The sequence below is a fragment of the Hypomesus nipponensis genome, chromosome 10 (assembly GCF_054491055.1).
Source record: "Hypomesus nipponensis isolate SF chromosome 10, ASM5449105v1, whole genome shotgun sequence".
Taxonomy (NCBI): domain Eukaryota; kingdom Metazoa; phylum Chordata; class Actinopteri; order Osmeriformes; family Osmeridae; genus Hypomesus; species Hypomesus nipponensis.
In genome coordinates this window covers 12,113,734-12,129,310 of record NC_140370.1, presented here as the reverse complement: position 1 = coordinate 12,129,310, position 15,577 = coordinate 12,113,734, and the positions used below count along the sequence as shown (strand labels likewise).

Here is a 15,577-nt window from a genome sequence, read left to right as displayed (position 1 = left end):
GAGGCAATTCAGTATCTCTCACATCCTAGATCTGAGTGAGAGACTATAAGAGCAGGGTGTATTTTTATCACTCATTCAACTGTGTGTGCCTGGCTTTGAAGAGCTAAATTAGCTTCAAATAGCATATTCCAGGCATGCTCCCCGGCCACACCAACACTCTTTGGTGTTGCTTCCTCTGATGTCACTGAATCGACCTTCCACATGAGGGAGAGGGGCCCGCTCACAGGTCACGCGTACACACACACACTTGTTACCAGGCGCACAGGAGTGACGCGCCGCACGTCAGGAGTGTTCCCTCCACACATATCTTCATTAGCAGGGTGCAGGGTGTGATGGAGGCAGAGTGACAGGAAGGCTCGGGGGAGAATGCTTCAGAAGGAGAGAGCATGGAGGGAGAGATGATTCAAACTCACACACACATCCTGCTGTTCTCTCTCTCTCTCACACACACACACACACACACATGCCTCAGTGTTCACCAGGCTTCTCCTGAGCCCTCCCCAGAACGACGGGCAAACCAACAGGATCACCTGTGCCCTCCTCCATCCCTCTTCTCTCTTCCTCCCCCTCATCATCTGTCCCATTATGCCTCACTGCATTCCTTTCCCACCATCCTTCTGTTTTGACAAGCTACACGCTCCCTCCTCCATCCCTCCCTCTATCCCTCCATCCCTCCATCCCTCCCTCCATCCCTCCATCCCTCCCTCCATCCATCCCCCGGCTCATTTATCTTCCCCTTCTCACCTTGTTCAGGGTGATAATAGCCTCTTGGTTCACTCCAGTGATGTTGAAGGTGTCCCCCGTCTCTCCATCCAGGATGGTATATTCCAGTTTGGCATTGTCGTCCAGGTCAGCATCTGTTGCTGAGATACGGCCCACCTCCGCCCCCGGAATAGCCAATTCGGACACAGAGAAAGACCACAGATCTAGAAAGGAGGGATGGAGGGAAGAAAGAGAGAGATTAGTCAGAGAAAATCAAAGAAAAGTCAGAATAAAGAGAGGGGGAGTATTGGGGGGGAAGAGGGGGGAAGTGAGATAGACAGTGAGAGTGGGAGGAAGATGAAAGGAAAAATAAGAAAATTGGTATAAAGAAAAAGAACAAGGGCAAACAGACAGAAAGATGGAGAATAAAGCCGGATCACAGGACGTATATTACAGACCTTCACACACTCCCTTAAAAGTCTGAGCAGTACCATGCCAGATAACAAAGGACTCCTATCATGTACATATCCACTATATTTGGATGTTCAGCTTGTACATTTCTGTCCGGCTAACGAGCATGAGTGTAAAGCAAGGACAGTTTATGGGCCTGTGTTTCTTCTAGACACAGTCATGTTTATACATGATGACTTCACCTTCCCTGCAATTCACATTAAATCACCACATTAAAGGCCTTTTGCTTAAACAGCACTTTATAGAAATGCCCTGGGAAATGCGGCTCATGGCCCACTTGAGACACACCAGCAGTAGCTGCTGCTATGTGGGCATAAATGTCCATGTACACGCATACAAACATAATCACATTCAAACACACACAAACAAACACACACACACAGAGGCAAGCAAACGCAATCAGATACAAACAAACACACGTGTACACACATGCTCATGTACGAACACACAAACATACATCCCCCTCCGGCCTATAGACTGGGAGAACCAGCTCGAGAGAAAGAAGGATGACACTATTACACCTTACAAGCACAACATACGATGTCCCAAATTGGTTTTTACAGCTTTCAACAACGTGTTGTCAGAGAATTCAGATACAACCCAGCAGCGGAGAGTCAACAATATGAGAGCAGCTGTAGTGTTGGGTGGCATTACTGAAATACACATCCCCCCTAAACACACTACAAAGTGCTAGTACAACTGAATAACAAATCCTATCAAACCAGCCAGCATCAGAGAGGGACATGATGCCAGATTAGGATGCTATCATCACAGAGGACGTCTGTCTTAAATGATGATTACTGAGACAATAACAAAGATAAACGGTGGAAGTTTGTGCTTTCATAAATAAAAAAACTCAATACTGTGGTATTTCAAGAGCCGTTGAGTTGTCGAAGCACTGTAGCCAAGCACCAAACACTGAACCTTACTGTATTGATAGAGCAATTATAGCCCATGTTCTATTTTTTCTTAGAGTCACTGCATGGTTTAGCAGACCTCAACACTTTATACATGCATTCACTCCAAATCCATGCTCCAAATATTGTTTTCTTTGTTAAACCCTACTGGATAGTAGGCAGTAAATTAAACTTTAATGGCCGATGTTACCCTGGCTTCCTACAGTGGCATTTGCTGCTAGCTGGTGTGTTTCCTTTTAAAGACCCTGTGGACACTGCTCATACTCTTGGTGCCCCCCCCACCCCTCATGCTCCCTCCTCCACCACCACTACACACACACACACACACACACACCACGCCCCCCCCCGACACCCGCTGATGAGCTACCACTAAGCTCATTCATTCCAAGGCAACTCCCACACAGTAAGAAAGCTGCAGTCTACATGATCTGCATCTGTTTGGATTAGAAACATATATCCAGTGATCCAAAGAAGAATCTAACCTGCCGTATATATCTTGATTACAAACAAAGACATTCGTACAGTGTCTCCCAAGACCTCGGCACATGACCAGATACCTGTATTTTGGGGGAGCCAGACGACAGAGCAGCTTCTCATGAGCATGCCCAGGTCAGGACAGGGAGCAGTGTGCGGTTCATGGAAGAACAGGGAGCAGTGTGTGGTTCATGGAAGAACAGGGAGCAGTGTGTGGTTCATGGAAGAACAGGGAGCAGTGTGTGGTTCATGGAAGAACAGGGAGCAGTGTGTGGTTCATGGAAGAACAGGGAGCAGTATGCGGTCCATGGAAGGACAGGGAGCAGTGTGTGGTTCATGGAAGAACAGGGATCAGTGTGTGGTTCATGGAAGAACAGGGAGCAATGTGCGGTTCATGGAAGAACAGGGAGCAGTGTGCGGTTCATGGAAGAACAGGGAGCAGTGTGCGGTTCATGGAAGAACAGGGAGCAGTGTGCGGTTCATGGAAGAACAGGGAGCAGTGTGCGGTTCATGGAAGGACAGGGAGCAGTGTGCGGTTCATGGAAGGACAGGGAGCAGTGTGCGGTTCATGGAAGAACAGGGAGCAGTGTGTGGTACATGGAAGAACAGGGAGCAGTGTGCGGTTCATGGAAGAACAGGGAGCAGTGTGCGGTTCATGGAAGGACAGGGAGCAGTGTGCGGTTCATGGAAGGACAGGGAGCAGTGTGCGGTTCATGGAAGAACAGGGAGCAGTGTGTGGTACATGGAAGGACAGGGAGCAGTGTGTGGTTCATGGAAGAACAGGGAGCAGTGTGCGGTTCATGGAAGGACAGGGAGCAGTGTGTGGTACATGGAAGGACAGGGAGCAGTGTGTGGTTCATGCAAGGATAATGGTGCATCATGTACACACGTCTCCCCTGGCAGCCAGTCGTGAAATGGAGCGTGCTCCTCCACACCCACTGAGCCTGCAGGGCCCTGCCCACGGAGGTGATGTGTGCCAGGGGCTCCACGTTAAAAGCCACTTTATGTGCCATGACTACCAAGCTTCCATCTGGGGAGCGGGGGGGACAACAGAAGGCTAAAGATTAGCGGGCGACCCGGGCGAAAACTGCACCGCTAATGAGACCGAGAATGAGGTGACATATTTTCAAGAGGGGACGACAACAAATTGCGGCGCAAACCGTAATGAGCATTGATTGGCTGTCTGTTATATGTACACTCAATGATGGAGGGAGGCGCGGCGCGCGTCCACATTACAGCAAACTTACGATCAGACATTAGCTAATGTGCTCTGCGCCCAATACGAGACACAGGCGCACTGACGTGTGCTAACACCGTGTGCTGAAGGAGTGCAGGAGGGAATGCTGTAGGCGTGATGGTGATGGTAGAACCGTTTGAATCCCCTTTGCCCCGTCACTGTGCAGTTGAGACAGCAAGAGAAGTAATGTCTCATTGCCACTGTTGACAGACTAGGACAGAGGTATTGATCTTGAAGTGATTAGAGGAAGAGGGAGAACGAGGGAGGGAGAGCGTAAATAGAGAGAAAAAGAAAGGAGATGAGAGATGATACAGCCAGACGTTTCTAAGAGTGTAAAGGGCAGAAGGGGACATGGTAATCATACAACCCTTCAATACGTCAAATCAAGTCCCCCTTCTGAATGGAAGGGGCAGGAGTACATGTGATCTCTGCGCACCTCTTTGTTCTGCTGTCCAAAGCCGTTAGCCCCATCTGCGATGGAACAGCATGGCGACTCACACTTGGTGCTGTGTGACTCTCTAATAGAACCACTCCCCACTGGGCCGCGACGTGTGTTCTGGGAGAGACAGAATTGAAAGCCCCTCCACTGGGCTGGTTCCATAACCACTTCAAAAACACCTTCACCTTTTCTCCATCTCTCTCACTCTTCCTCCTTCATCCCTCCTTATTCACGTTACAGATAACAGACTAAGCCTTTTTTCTAGTCTACTCTAGCTTGCTAGCACGGTTTTGTCAGACGCAATTGGTCAGGGTTCACGCGGTGGTGCATGGTGATTGGAGGAGACGGGCCACTATGAGAAAAAGATTAGTTTGTGTGGAGAGTGAAGTGACAAGCGCTAAGAGTTAATTAGGGTGCCTGCAGTTTAATACAGGTTTAACTCCGTAAATACGAACTAAGGACTGACACTGTGGTGAGACTTGAATGGATACAGAGAGAGAGAGAGAGAGAGAGAGAGAGGGAGGGAGGGAGGGAGGGAGGGAGGGAGGGAGGGAGGGAGGGAGGGAGGGAGGGAGGGAGGGAGGGAGGGAGGGAGGGAGGGAGGGAGGGAGGGAGGGAGGGAGGGAGGGAGGGAGGGATAGCAGGGGACTGGTAGATACTGAAAGGGACAACGGGTGTGAAATGAAAGATGAAGCAGAAGAAGAGAGCAAGACAAGGTAGAGTTGTGAAGACTGCTTGGCTGGCTAATAACACTCAGAGAGGGCACCAAAAAATTATGGGGTGAGTAAAAGAGGAGTGCGAAAAAGAGGAACGCTTATGTCTTATCTGCAAGGGGGACGCTTTCTGTTTCTCTCTGAGAGGGGAAGGCGATGAGTTAGGGAAGCCATTAGAAAAAGTGTCTAGCTGGCTAAAGCGCACGCACTGGTCGAATATAGCCTGAATAAAATCTGCATCCTTTTAGTGCGAGTCCATCACACAAGCACTTACTGTGTAGTGGAGAGGGCTTAAGAGAAGAGGACAGAGAGAGAGAGAGAGGGAGGGAGGGAGGGAGGGAGGGAGGGAGGGAGGGAGGGAGGGAGGGAGGGAGGGAGGGAGGGAGGGAGGGAGGGAGGGAGGGAGGGAGGGAGGGAGGGAGGGAGGGAGGGAGGGAGGGAGGGAGGGAGGGAGGGAGGGAGGGAGGGAGGGAGGGAGGGAGGGAGGGAGGGAGGGAGGGAAAAGCAGGTAGAGGAGATGGAGGGTAGCTAGGGGGGAATCATTATGTGGGGACATTACACCATAGAAAGTCAGAGAAAGAGGGTGACTTCACAGTGTACATGGTTAATTTAGCATGTCTGCTGAATGACTGGCTGAGTTACTTTCATCAGTTTTTCATCAAATCTGCAAAACCATACGCACATTTGGGGCCTTTGACTCAATTTTTAATTCCATAAAACACTTTTTGCAAAACACAACACACTATTCTCCACGTAACACACACAATTCTAACAGGAAGAATGGTGATTTACTTTTTCAAACACAACCAATCTAAATGCCAAACTAATTTATCAGTGCCTCACACTAACTCCTCACACGTGCAAACACTCATTGCTTTACGCAACAACAACCAATCATGGCTTTAGAATAGGCCTATAAGTAAATCCTTTGAGTCAATTTACAGTGATGGGTATAATTTGAACCTTTACTGTAGAAATGATAACAAGTATGTAACAATCTACTGTAATGTGCACATGTTCTAATGTACACATAATAGCTGTTTCAGCATGACACACATACTATACAAATACATATATTTTAGCATCCATTGGCTGCAGTGCACTGCATGATTGGTCCCAGTCTGGTGGATTACTGTATAATACTCTGCAACAGTACAGTGACTTTACGTAAGAGAAGACATTCTGGCAATATTGTAGAAAATAGTGTATATTATTGTATGTTAGAGTTCATGGCACACACACACACACACAATTCCTTTGGAATACATAATCACCTTTTTCAAAAAAGCTGGTTTCTTTTGGTTTCTGTCCTACTACACACAGTTAGTTGATCTTGTACAGAAATGTACATAAGAGCTCATGAAAGAAGAGCTTTAGGTTTTGAATAACTGTGTGTATATGATATATCCAAAAATGTAATATAATGGTAAAAGTGTTTGCAACGTAAGACAAATGTTTTTGAGACGTGTTTGTGATATTTTGAATGCAGTGCTTCATTTTGCAAGAGAAGCGAGACATTTTGCATTTTTTGTTCTTGCATTTTATGTTTGAGTTCTTGGATTTGTGTGTTAACTTTAGAAAAAAGGAGGACAAGTAAAAAAAATGTTTGTAAGCATTTGAAAAAAAACTGTAATCTGTGCTCAAAACCAAAACCATACTTTCAGATTTTATACACAGCCAATCAATATATAAACACTACGGAGTGTTCAGTACACAACACCCAAAAATTTAGAACACAGAGTCCAGGGCATGTAGTTACAGAAAAATATGTTCATTGTACAAAGTAAACGCATTTCACAATCAATAAAGTATAACAATCCCAACTTAGTACTTTGAATGAATTGCATACTGTAAGTACTGTAATACAGTATTGAATGTCTTTATATTCATCACTTGCATGAAAATACAGTAGTCCAACTGCAAAAGCCCAAAGAAAACATTCTACTGAAAAGCATTTTAAAGCAAACTCAAATGTTAAGTGAGAGTGAGAGTGAGATTGTTTCTGCCTCAGCATTACGTGCTGCGACCGGCTAGAGGAACACATCATTAGAAACAAGTGTGAACAATTTGGAGTCATTGTGTGTTAACGATGACAACTGTGTTGTAGTTGTGTTTACCCTTTGCCACCTGTGTTTACCATTTAGCAACACAAGGGCATCACAGTGCGAAATGTGTTGAAGTGAGAATGTGTTTTGCAAACAGAGTGAATGCAATTTGCAAATGGTGTTTTAGGTTTTGTCAAAAGAGTGCACTGAAGAGTCGACAAAAGGGTTTAGGCCACTGAGAACTTGGTTCAGAGAATGGGGTTTAGTGTTTTAGCAATTCAGAAAAACTGTAATATTACATCATCTTTCAAAATAGCTCCGATAGTGTAAAGTCGACTACAAAGTTACAGCTGAGCTGTGGTAGTGGGAAGAAGAAAAGGAGATTGAAGAACTAAGTCCAAAAACATTGAAGGCACTCACTATCTGATGAGACATTCAGATAACGTAACTGTGCAACATCTGATCTGTAAACTGCAATGCCTACAATGCCAAGAGAGAGAAAGACACAACAAAAATAGGAAAGGAGACAGGCAGAGGTGTAGATGTGTTCACATGGGATAGAGAAACAGATTAAGGAACCAGAGGAAAGGTAGATAAAGAAAGTGCAGTAAAGAGAGAAAAATAAAATGGCAAGAGTAAGAGATAATGAGAAAGGGGAGAAGAGAAAAGAACTGAAGAGAAGATGTGACTGAGAGCAATGTTTCCAGCAGTGATTTAACTGTCTATTGAAGCAGAAAGCTGAACTTTAGATGAAATATTAATAAAGAGAGAAAAAATTGGGGGAACTAGAAAATAAAGGGATGAAAAGGAGGCTAATATTAACCACATCTATCGCAATGATTCTTTTACTAACTTAATTAGGAATAATAATTATTGGAATTATTCCCATTACCTAATTGTTTTGTTATCGTCATCATCGCTATTACTTCAGCAGCAATCACCCTGCATTAGCAGGCCACTAAATTAGTCAAACTTCGTTTAAAATGAAAGGCCCAATTTTCCAGAATGCATTGGTGCAGAGCAGCCTATTCCTAAGTTCAAGTTTAATTAACAGAAAGCACCCTGAAGGAAGACTAGAGGTGAGGCTTAGAAGAGAAAATTCCTCTTCTGAAAGACATGGATCAAACGCGTATCCACAACATATGTGATTTGCCTCATAAAGAGTGAGAGAAAGGGAGAAAGAGAGAAAGACGAGAATTCTTATATAACAGAATTTATTCAGCATTGCCGGGGAGTAAAACAAACTCTTGTGTGTGCTCCTAAATAGCAGCTAGAGTATGAAAAAACTGTTGTAGTTAGTGCCTATTTTGGTTGCCTTAAAGTACAGATGGAATCCATAAAACAACATAAAATATCATCCTCATTTGTTGACAGCAGAAAGCTTACCCATACATACACTTACAGAGAGGGATGGAGAAAGAGAAGGAGGGAGAGAGAGAGAGCACCACAAGCATAATAGCTTTACATATTCCACTACTTTTACGACCTGTTCCTTCCCCGAATCATACACAGGAGAGCGAGAGAGAGAGAAGAGATGCGTCTGTCCTCGTGTCCTGGAGGAGCAGCAGAGCTCGATTATACGGCAGGCCTTCAGCCCTAAAAAGAACAAGAGCTGTGGTGCTTATCTGGGCTGAGCTCTCCCTGTCTCCCCTCATATCCAATCATAACAGGCTAATGCCTCTGTTTATTCTCCACTAACTACTTCACATCACCACTCATCTGTAGCCTATTTAAACAGCTGGACCCCAGACCCGCAGGTCCACAACCGCATCCACTGCAGCAGCCCAACCTTCATTTGCAAAAATACTTCATTCCCTCCCCCAAACATATTTTACTGCGTAATCTACTGTCAACACACAGCCCTGTGTTTGCTTAATGGCCTCTGAGAGGGCTTTGTGGCTTGTTGATGCGCATTTGTGATTTGTGTAATATGTATACGTACTGTACGTAATGTCGTGCCGGCGCTGTTCTCGTAACCCTGAATACATTACGCTCCGCAGGCGGTGTGAGGGGATTTGTTTTACACCTGCTACGTTGCAGCCTACCGTGGCTAGCGGTAATTTTGACATGCCTTCTTCTAATCCATTACCATTTCACGTATCTTAAGGGGGATCGCTGGCACACTTCCGCGACTGTCTGAGTAGGAGGGTACCCCAGGGTGGGTGTTCAGCGGCTCGTACCAGCCGTCCTCAGAGGGATGAGTGGCAAATGCAAAAGTTCGGCCAAGTGGACACAGGAAGCCTTTTCCCTGGGGTAGGCTCCTGTTCTTTTCCAGCCTCCGTCGCTGTCTCTGTTCCATTTCTCAGGCAAACCTGACTTTTACGCTCAGCTCTGCTGCAGCCTGAGCGCCCACACACACACACACACACACACGCACACGAGAGCAGCCAGCGGCAGTGCACCACTCCCATGGAGGAGATGGGCTATACCCCCCATGGCGATCACAGCCCAGTAGCTCCATTCATCAGGCAGGCCTGAGAGACTGGAGTGGGGGGGGTCAGGGGAGAGAGAGAGAGAGAGAGAGAGAGAGAGAGAGAGAGAGAGAGAGAGAGAGAGAGAGAAGAGTGGGGAAGGAAAGGGGGTTAGGGATTGGCAGAAGAGAGACGGACAGGGGGAAGACCGAGAAGGGGAGAAAGAGAGAGAGAGAGTTAGAGAGAGGGGGAGAGAAACAGAGAGAGAGAGAGACAGAGTTAGAGGGGCGAGAAAAAGAGAGAGAGAGAGAGAGAGAGAGAGAGAGAGAGAGAGAGAGAGAGAGATAGGAAGAGGAAAAAAGGAAGCCCTGCCGGGAACGCTCCCATTAGCATGGAAATCACTTCCCTTCCCCCCCCCCCACCTCCCTCCCTCCGCTGTCCGCTGATGGCTGGGCACAAAGAGAATGGCTTTAACTCCTATTATTCTGCATGATGGGGCACACTGCCAGGTTGGGTGACAAGAAAAGCACCAAAAAAACAAGTCATCAGGGCATTTTGTCCGTTCACTTTGCTCCTCAAGAGCGAGTGATGGAAGCACGCATAGATGCTGCTGGTGAATCATCGCTGCCTCTACCAGTCCTCATGGCCCAGGGATATTCCTGAGAAACTGGCCTGCTCTGACTCCATGACGTTTGGAAAGGCTGCCCCTCTTCACCTTCTTTAATTCTCATTGGCCACAATTCCTGGGAATAGAACTCTCCGGAACTGTGGCATCCAGAGCCTCCCGGGCTTCCATGGCCATGCTAACGTGTGTGAGTGTGTGTGAGTGTGTGTGTGTGAGTGTGTGTGTGTGTGCTTGCATCGGACGTGTATGTGTTCGAGTAACTTGCTTTCAGAAGTGGGTGTATGGGGAGTGGGTGCTTTTTAAAAAGTGTGTAGAGAGGTGTGTTTGATAGTGATTACAACCAGATGAATCTCCCCCTTCAGGCAGTTTGAGGCTGTATTGCTCTGTGGTACAGAATCTCATCTTGTAAAAGGCTGGCTTCAGCTTCCTCTCAGGATCTCCAACACCATTACAAGAGCACTCACCCGCCCAGTCCACTAGTTTTAGTGTGCCCATGCCTATAATCACAACAAACAGCTTTCTGCCCTGGAGACATTGGCACAGCCACCCCACTGACCCCTATTGCTCCCTCCTTCAAACCAAATCCCCACTCTCCACATCCACACACACTCCCTCGATTTGCCAGGCCGTGATGGCAGGCACAGTTATAGTCCTACAACCTCCTTCCATCCCCAGAGAAGTTATCCAAGCAGAGCCACGCCACCACAACGCAGAGTGCTACTCCTGTGTAGCCAATCGCGGGCCTAATTGTGCGTTGTGATACAAGGGAGCAAGTCCAGGGAGGTTGTTCATGGCCCACTGCTATCTGGAAATACCACAGGGTGTGTGTGTGTGGGGGGGTGGGGGGGTGGGTATGTTGGCCGGGCTCCCTTCATACACACCTTATTAGCTACACTGGTCAATAAATCAACCCCTGAGAGCATGCAGTATACAGTCAATCATGTTGACAAGGTCACATGACAAGGGTTTGCCACAGCTTCCTGAGCCTCACACATACAAGCATTACCTCAACATACACACACACACACACTGTCAGATACACACATTCAGAGTGGAAATTAGAGAGTATATCAGCACAGTTTTTTGCCACGCAGCCTGAGATTGTATGATTCCAGCTCACATGATTCCAGCTGTCTATATGGACAGGATAGAGCAGTTGACGTGACTTTTTCTCTTTCTCTTCTTCCCGCCTTCCCTCCTTCACGCTCAGTGCACATGCCCCCTGAGACCAGTCTTTGGTTATGCATTCAAACGAGCTTTTCCATGTCTTTATCATGTCAAGCAGAGCGCTAACAATCACAGTGTCTCGGGATAGGAGGTGAATCCCATTGGACGGAAGGATGACAAGATGACAAGTAGGCAGTCCCGTTGGACAGGATTAGTAATCGAATGTCCTTGCAACCCCATTATAATTACATCTGAACACACATTCATCAGGATCTCTACTCTAAATCCATTATCAATGCCTTATTGACCAGGACATACAAGCAAGTCTGTGTTGTATCTAATAAATTGCTACTAATGAGAACAGGATGAGACAATGGGATAGGAAGTGACACCGTAGCAACCACTCATTCTACTGTGCCATAATGGACATTCCAGTTAGATCTGGACAAATATAGATTTTCGACACACTTTTCGAACCCAGGGATTGAAATGACAGGTCCACTTCTAGTGGGCTTTGAAATAGAAACACTGCCATTTCAAGACTGGTTAGCCGGCTACCCACCACAGCACTAGGCACAAGCCAAGGCCACACACAAGTAACCCACAGGCATACTTTGTCTAGATGAGAACCTTCCATGGCCCCCCATCAAAACAGGACACTAAAATAAATTCATGGTTACATTGTAGCATTACGATAGGTCAATAAAATCTGTTTATGGTGTGACTGGAGGGTGAGAGCCTTTAGGAGAGACGGGAGAGGCTTTCTGCGTTGAACACTTGCTTCGTTCCCTCTAAAAATGATGAGGCACAGAGGTGCTTTAAAGGAGGAACAGATGGGGTGACAGTGAGGGGGACTTGGGGCAGAGAGCGAGAGAAGGAGGGGGAGAGAGAGAGAGAGAGAGAGAGAGAGAGAGAGAGAGAGAGAGAGAGGGCCGTGGCCCTGAAGGGAGATGACAAATCCTGTCACCTCTCAGTCTCCTTGTCTCCTTCTCTCTGTCTGATGAACTGCTAAACAGTGTGCCTGTACGTGTGTGTGTGTGTGTGTCCGTCCCATGTGTACTTTGCATGTGCATATAAGAGAAAGGAGAGTGAAAACAGGGTGCTGCTCGTGTAACGGGTGATAGACACTGAAGAGCACCAACAAAGCACACACACACACTTAAAACAGGGTTAAGCCGTTACGCATTTCTAGTCTCACTCCCCTGTGACTTCACCCACTCACGCTTCTTTGTTACTTCTCTTCCTCTTTCTCTCTCCACCATTTCCTCGGAGGACAAATTACCGTGATTACCATCCCACCTCCCTCTGCTCCATTCTCTCCCCGTTCCCTCGCTTTCATATGTTTCTCAGTGTGCATAAATGTCTCCCTCTCGGTCTCTGTACGCTCTCTTTCCTGACGGCTCATTCACCTTCTTTCTACCTCACTCTATTTTCTCTATTGTTGGTATCTCTCTTCCTCCCCCTGCTCCTCTTCCTATGTCTGCCCTTTCCCCTCTCTCCCCTCTCTCCCCTCTCTCCCCTCTCTCCCCTCTCTCCCCCTCTCTCCCCCTCTCTCCCCCTCCCCCTCCCCCTCTCCCTCTCCCTCTCCCTCTCCCTCTCCCTCTCCCTCTCCCTCTCCCTCTCCCTCTCCCTCCCCCTCCCCCTCCCCCTCCCCCTCTCCCTCTCCCTCTCCCTCTCCCTCTCCCTCTCCCTCTCCGTCTCCGTCTCCCTCTCCCTCCCCCTCTCTCCCCCTCCCCCCTCCCTCTCTCTCTTTCTCTCTCTCTTTCCCTTTTGTCATCGTTTCAGTAACTGGCACTTCTTGAGGGAAATAAATTAGTAATATTTACGACGAGGGACGCTCTGTATTCCTTTCTTTCTCATCTCCTTGTTACAGAAAGGAAGACACTGATCTTATCAGACAAACCTATGTAGTCATCCCTCAAACAATCTACCTCACCATCCATCACAGCAGGACAACGCCAGGCACAGCTTGCCTTCCTCTGCCCCGGCAGCCCCAGCTTTTAAAAGTACATAAAACTCAGCAAGTGGACACCGAGCACCTGAGACCAGCCGTGCACGTGTAAAAGACTCCCACCCGGCCTCGCGGCACAGAGAGATAAATCAATGCTCTGTTGGCCTGATGGACACATATGGAACATTCCGGGACGTGATTTTCCTCAGTGGATTTCTAGGCTCTTTTGAGCTCACTCTTAAGCTCTGTCGGCACAGTGAGCTATGTTTAGTGCGGTAGATATATGTAAATGTCAACAATATTTGTATGCCATTTCATCACAAGCAGCTGTTATTTTAACCGTGCCATGGTAGCCTCCAGTGATATATAGTCCAGTAGAGTGGATTACAAAATCATTACAAAAGTATTACAAACTCCCTTCTGTGAAGAGTTGTGGTCATACTAGAAGAACTGTTTGTGCTTTAGAAAAGTGCTTATAGTATTGCATGTACTGTAGAACCATATTTACCATAGAGCCATATTTAGTTTTTCATTCTTATAATTATTGGTATCCTATTGATTTGACTTAATATTTTAAACCTCTCTAATGTTGAGCGTTTAAACATTTAAACATTTAAACATTCAAACATTCATTTAAACATTTAAACATTCATTTTAACATTCATTTAAACATTCATTACTCAAGCAAAGGGAGATTCTTCTTGACAGTCAAATACAACCCTAATGCAAATGTTTCAGCATTTCTCAGAACCCAAAAGAATGCCAATGTCCCTTCACAAAATGTTCCAACACTCCTCTGAAATAACCGCTCACACAAACGGTTGAGAAATACAATAAAGTCCTGCTGAGGGATATAGTCAATAGTCAAAACTGGAATTTCCGTGCAACATCGTAAAAAGACTGTTATGTAAGCACTCTCTGTCTGTGAACCAGTGTGTGAACCAGCACATGCACTTCTGAGAATAATGTCTCCCTGTACCTGCTTCATTCTCTCTTTAATACTCCCATGCAAGGAAATGCCATGTGAAAGAAGCAGTAGTGACCTTGTAAGAAAAGGCCTGTATTCGAGGGTCTTTTTAAAAGCCCCAGTATGTAATTGAGTAGAACTGCAGCGAGGCAGGCTTTGATAGTGTTCTAACCCCTCCTGTCACACACACACACACACAGCAGCAGCATGAGTATTAAATGCGTTGAGCAGGCAGGAAGAGTAAGTCTTATTTAAGGTTAGCCCTTGCTCCTCCACGGCGCACAGACTGAGCTGGGGAGGTGAAGGTCCTGCAGGAGCTTTGAAAAGACCTCCGTAACCCCCATCCAACACTGTACCTGCGTGTGTTAGCGTGTGCGCGGGGGGCGGTCCCATCGACATACACGTGCTTGATACAGAGGCTAACGTGCGGCACTCACTCTGGGTGAAGCGAGGGGGGTTGTCGTTGACGTCGCTGAGCCTCACGGTGATGGTGGTGGTCCCAGACAGGCCCCCCAGGTGGCCCCCCATGTCCTTAGCCTGCAGGACCACCAGATACTCATCCTGGGTCTCCCGGTCCATGTCCGGCACGGCCGTCCGCAGGATCCCTGAGACACACACACACAGACAGACACACACAACAGTTCACATCTAATCACCTCCCATGGAGAAGACGACCTGATTCCGCTCTCGGTGATTGGTTGTGCAGTGTCAGCCCCTAACTGTGCTCAACCAACAGCAACCGACCAACTGCCAACACACTAACATGTTCCGCTGAAGGTGAATCGCAATGGAGTATGAAGTGCAAAACAAAACTATGCAGATTTGTCTCGGTGTCTGAATAGAATTGTTAAGCGGGAAACGAACATTGGAGCGACTGTAGCAGTGGTGGAGAGTTTCAGTTGCCTTTTAGACCTCTAGCAAGAGTGAGAAAGGGTGGGAAGAGGACGGACTGTGAATGCTAACGCTGGCAAATGGAGAAGAGCCATGGTAACACATGCTGGGCAGAATTAGGCTAATACTCCCCAATTAACATTCCAGCCCGACAGAGGCCTCTTCACTCATTTCAGAGGTCCTTCCGTGTCATCACAATCAATTAGAATGAATTAGAATTCAGTAACACAAATACTGGTCGCCTTTGACTCTTGTGGACAAACGAGTGCACTGATACAGGCATACCGACACCCATACACACACGCATACACACACATCTTCATGCACGCACGCACACACACACATACGTGCTGTGGCAGCCCCAGAGCCAATTGGGTGAGGGGAGGACTTCAGAACCCTGGACAGAGGCTCAGACAGATGCTGGGGTAGACAGGGACAGACATGGCTGCAGAACATCCAATGACTAGGGAGAAGACAGGGGGACAATGGGGTTTCCACCAAGGAAGGGAGTTGAAGCACGCGGCGGTAGGAGCGAGAGCCAGACTCCGGCAGGACTCCAGTGCTTAA

The 15,577-nt window shown here is 47.2% G+C and overlaps 1 protein-coding gene across 1 annotated transcript in view; it reads right to left on the bottom strand.

Moving 5' to 3' along the window:
* cdh24b (cadherin 24, type 2b) overlaps positions 1-15,577 on the bottom strand; it is a 45,496-nt gene that overhangs the window by 16,070 nt on the left and 13,849 nt on the right. Inside the window, exons 4-5 of the mRNA XM_084707608.1 lie at positions 14,557-14,724; positions 745-926 (exon numbers count right to left, since the gene is read on the bottom strand). Of these exons, the coding sequence (XP_084563734.1) occupies positions 745-926; positions 14,557-14,724 (350 nt within the window). The remainder of the gene's footprint in view (positions 1-744; positions 927-14,556; positions 14,725-15,577) is intronic.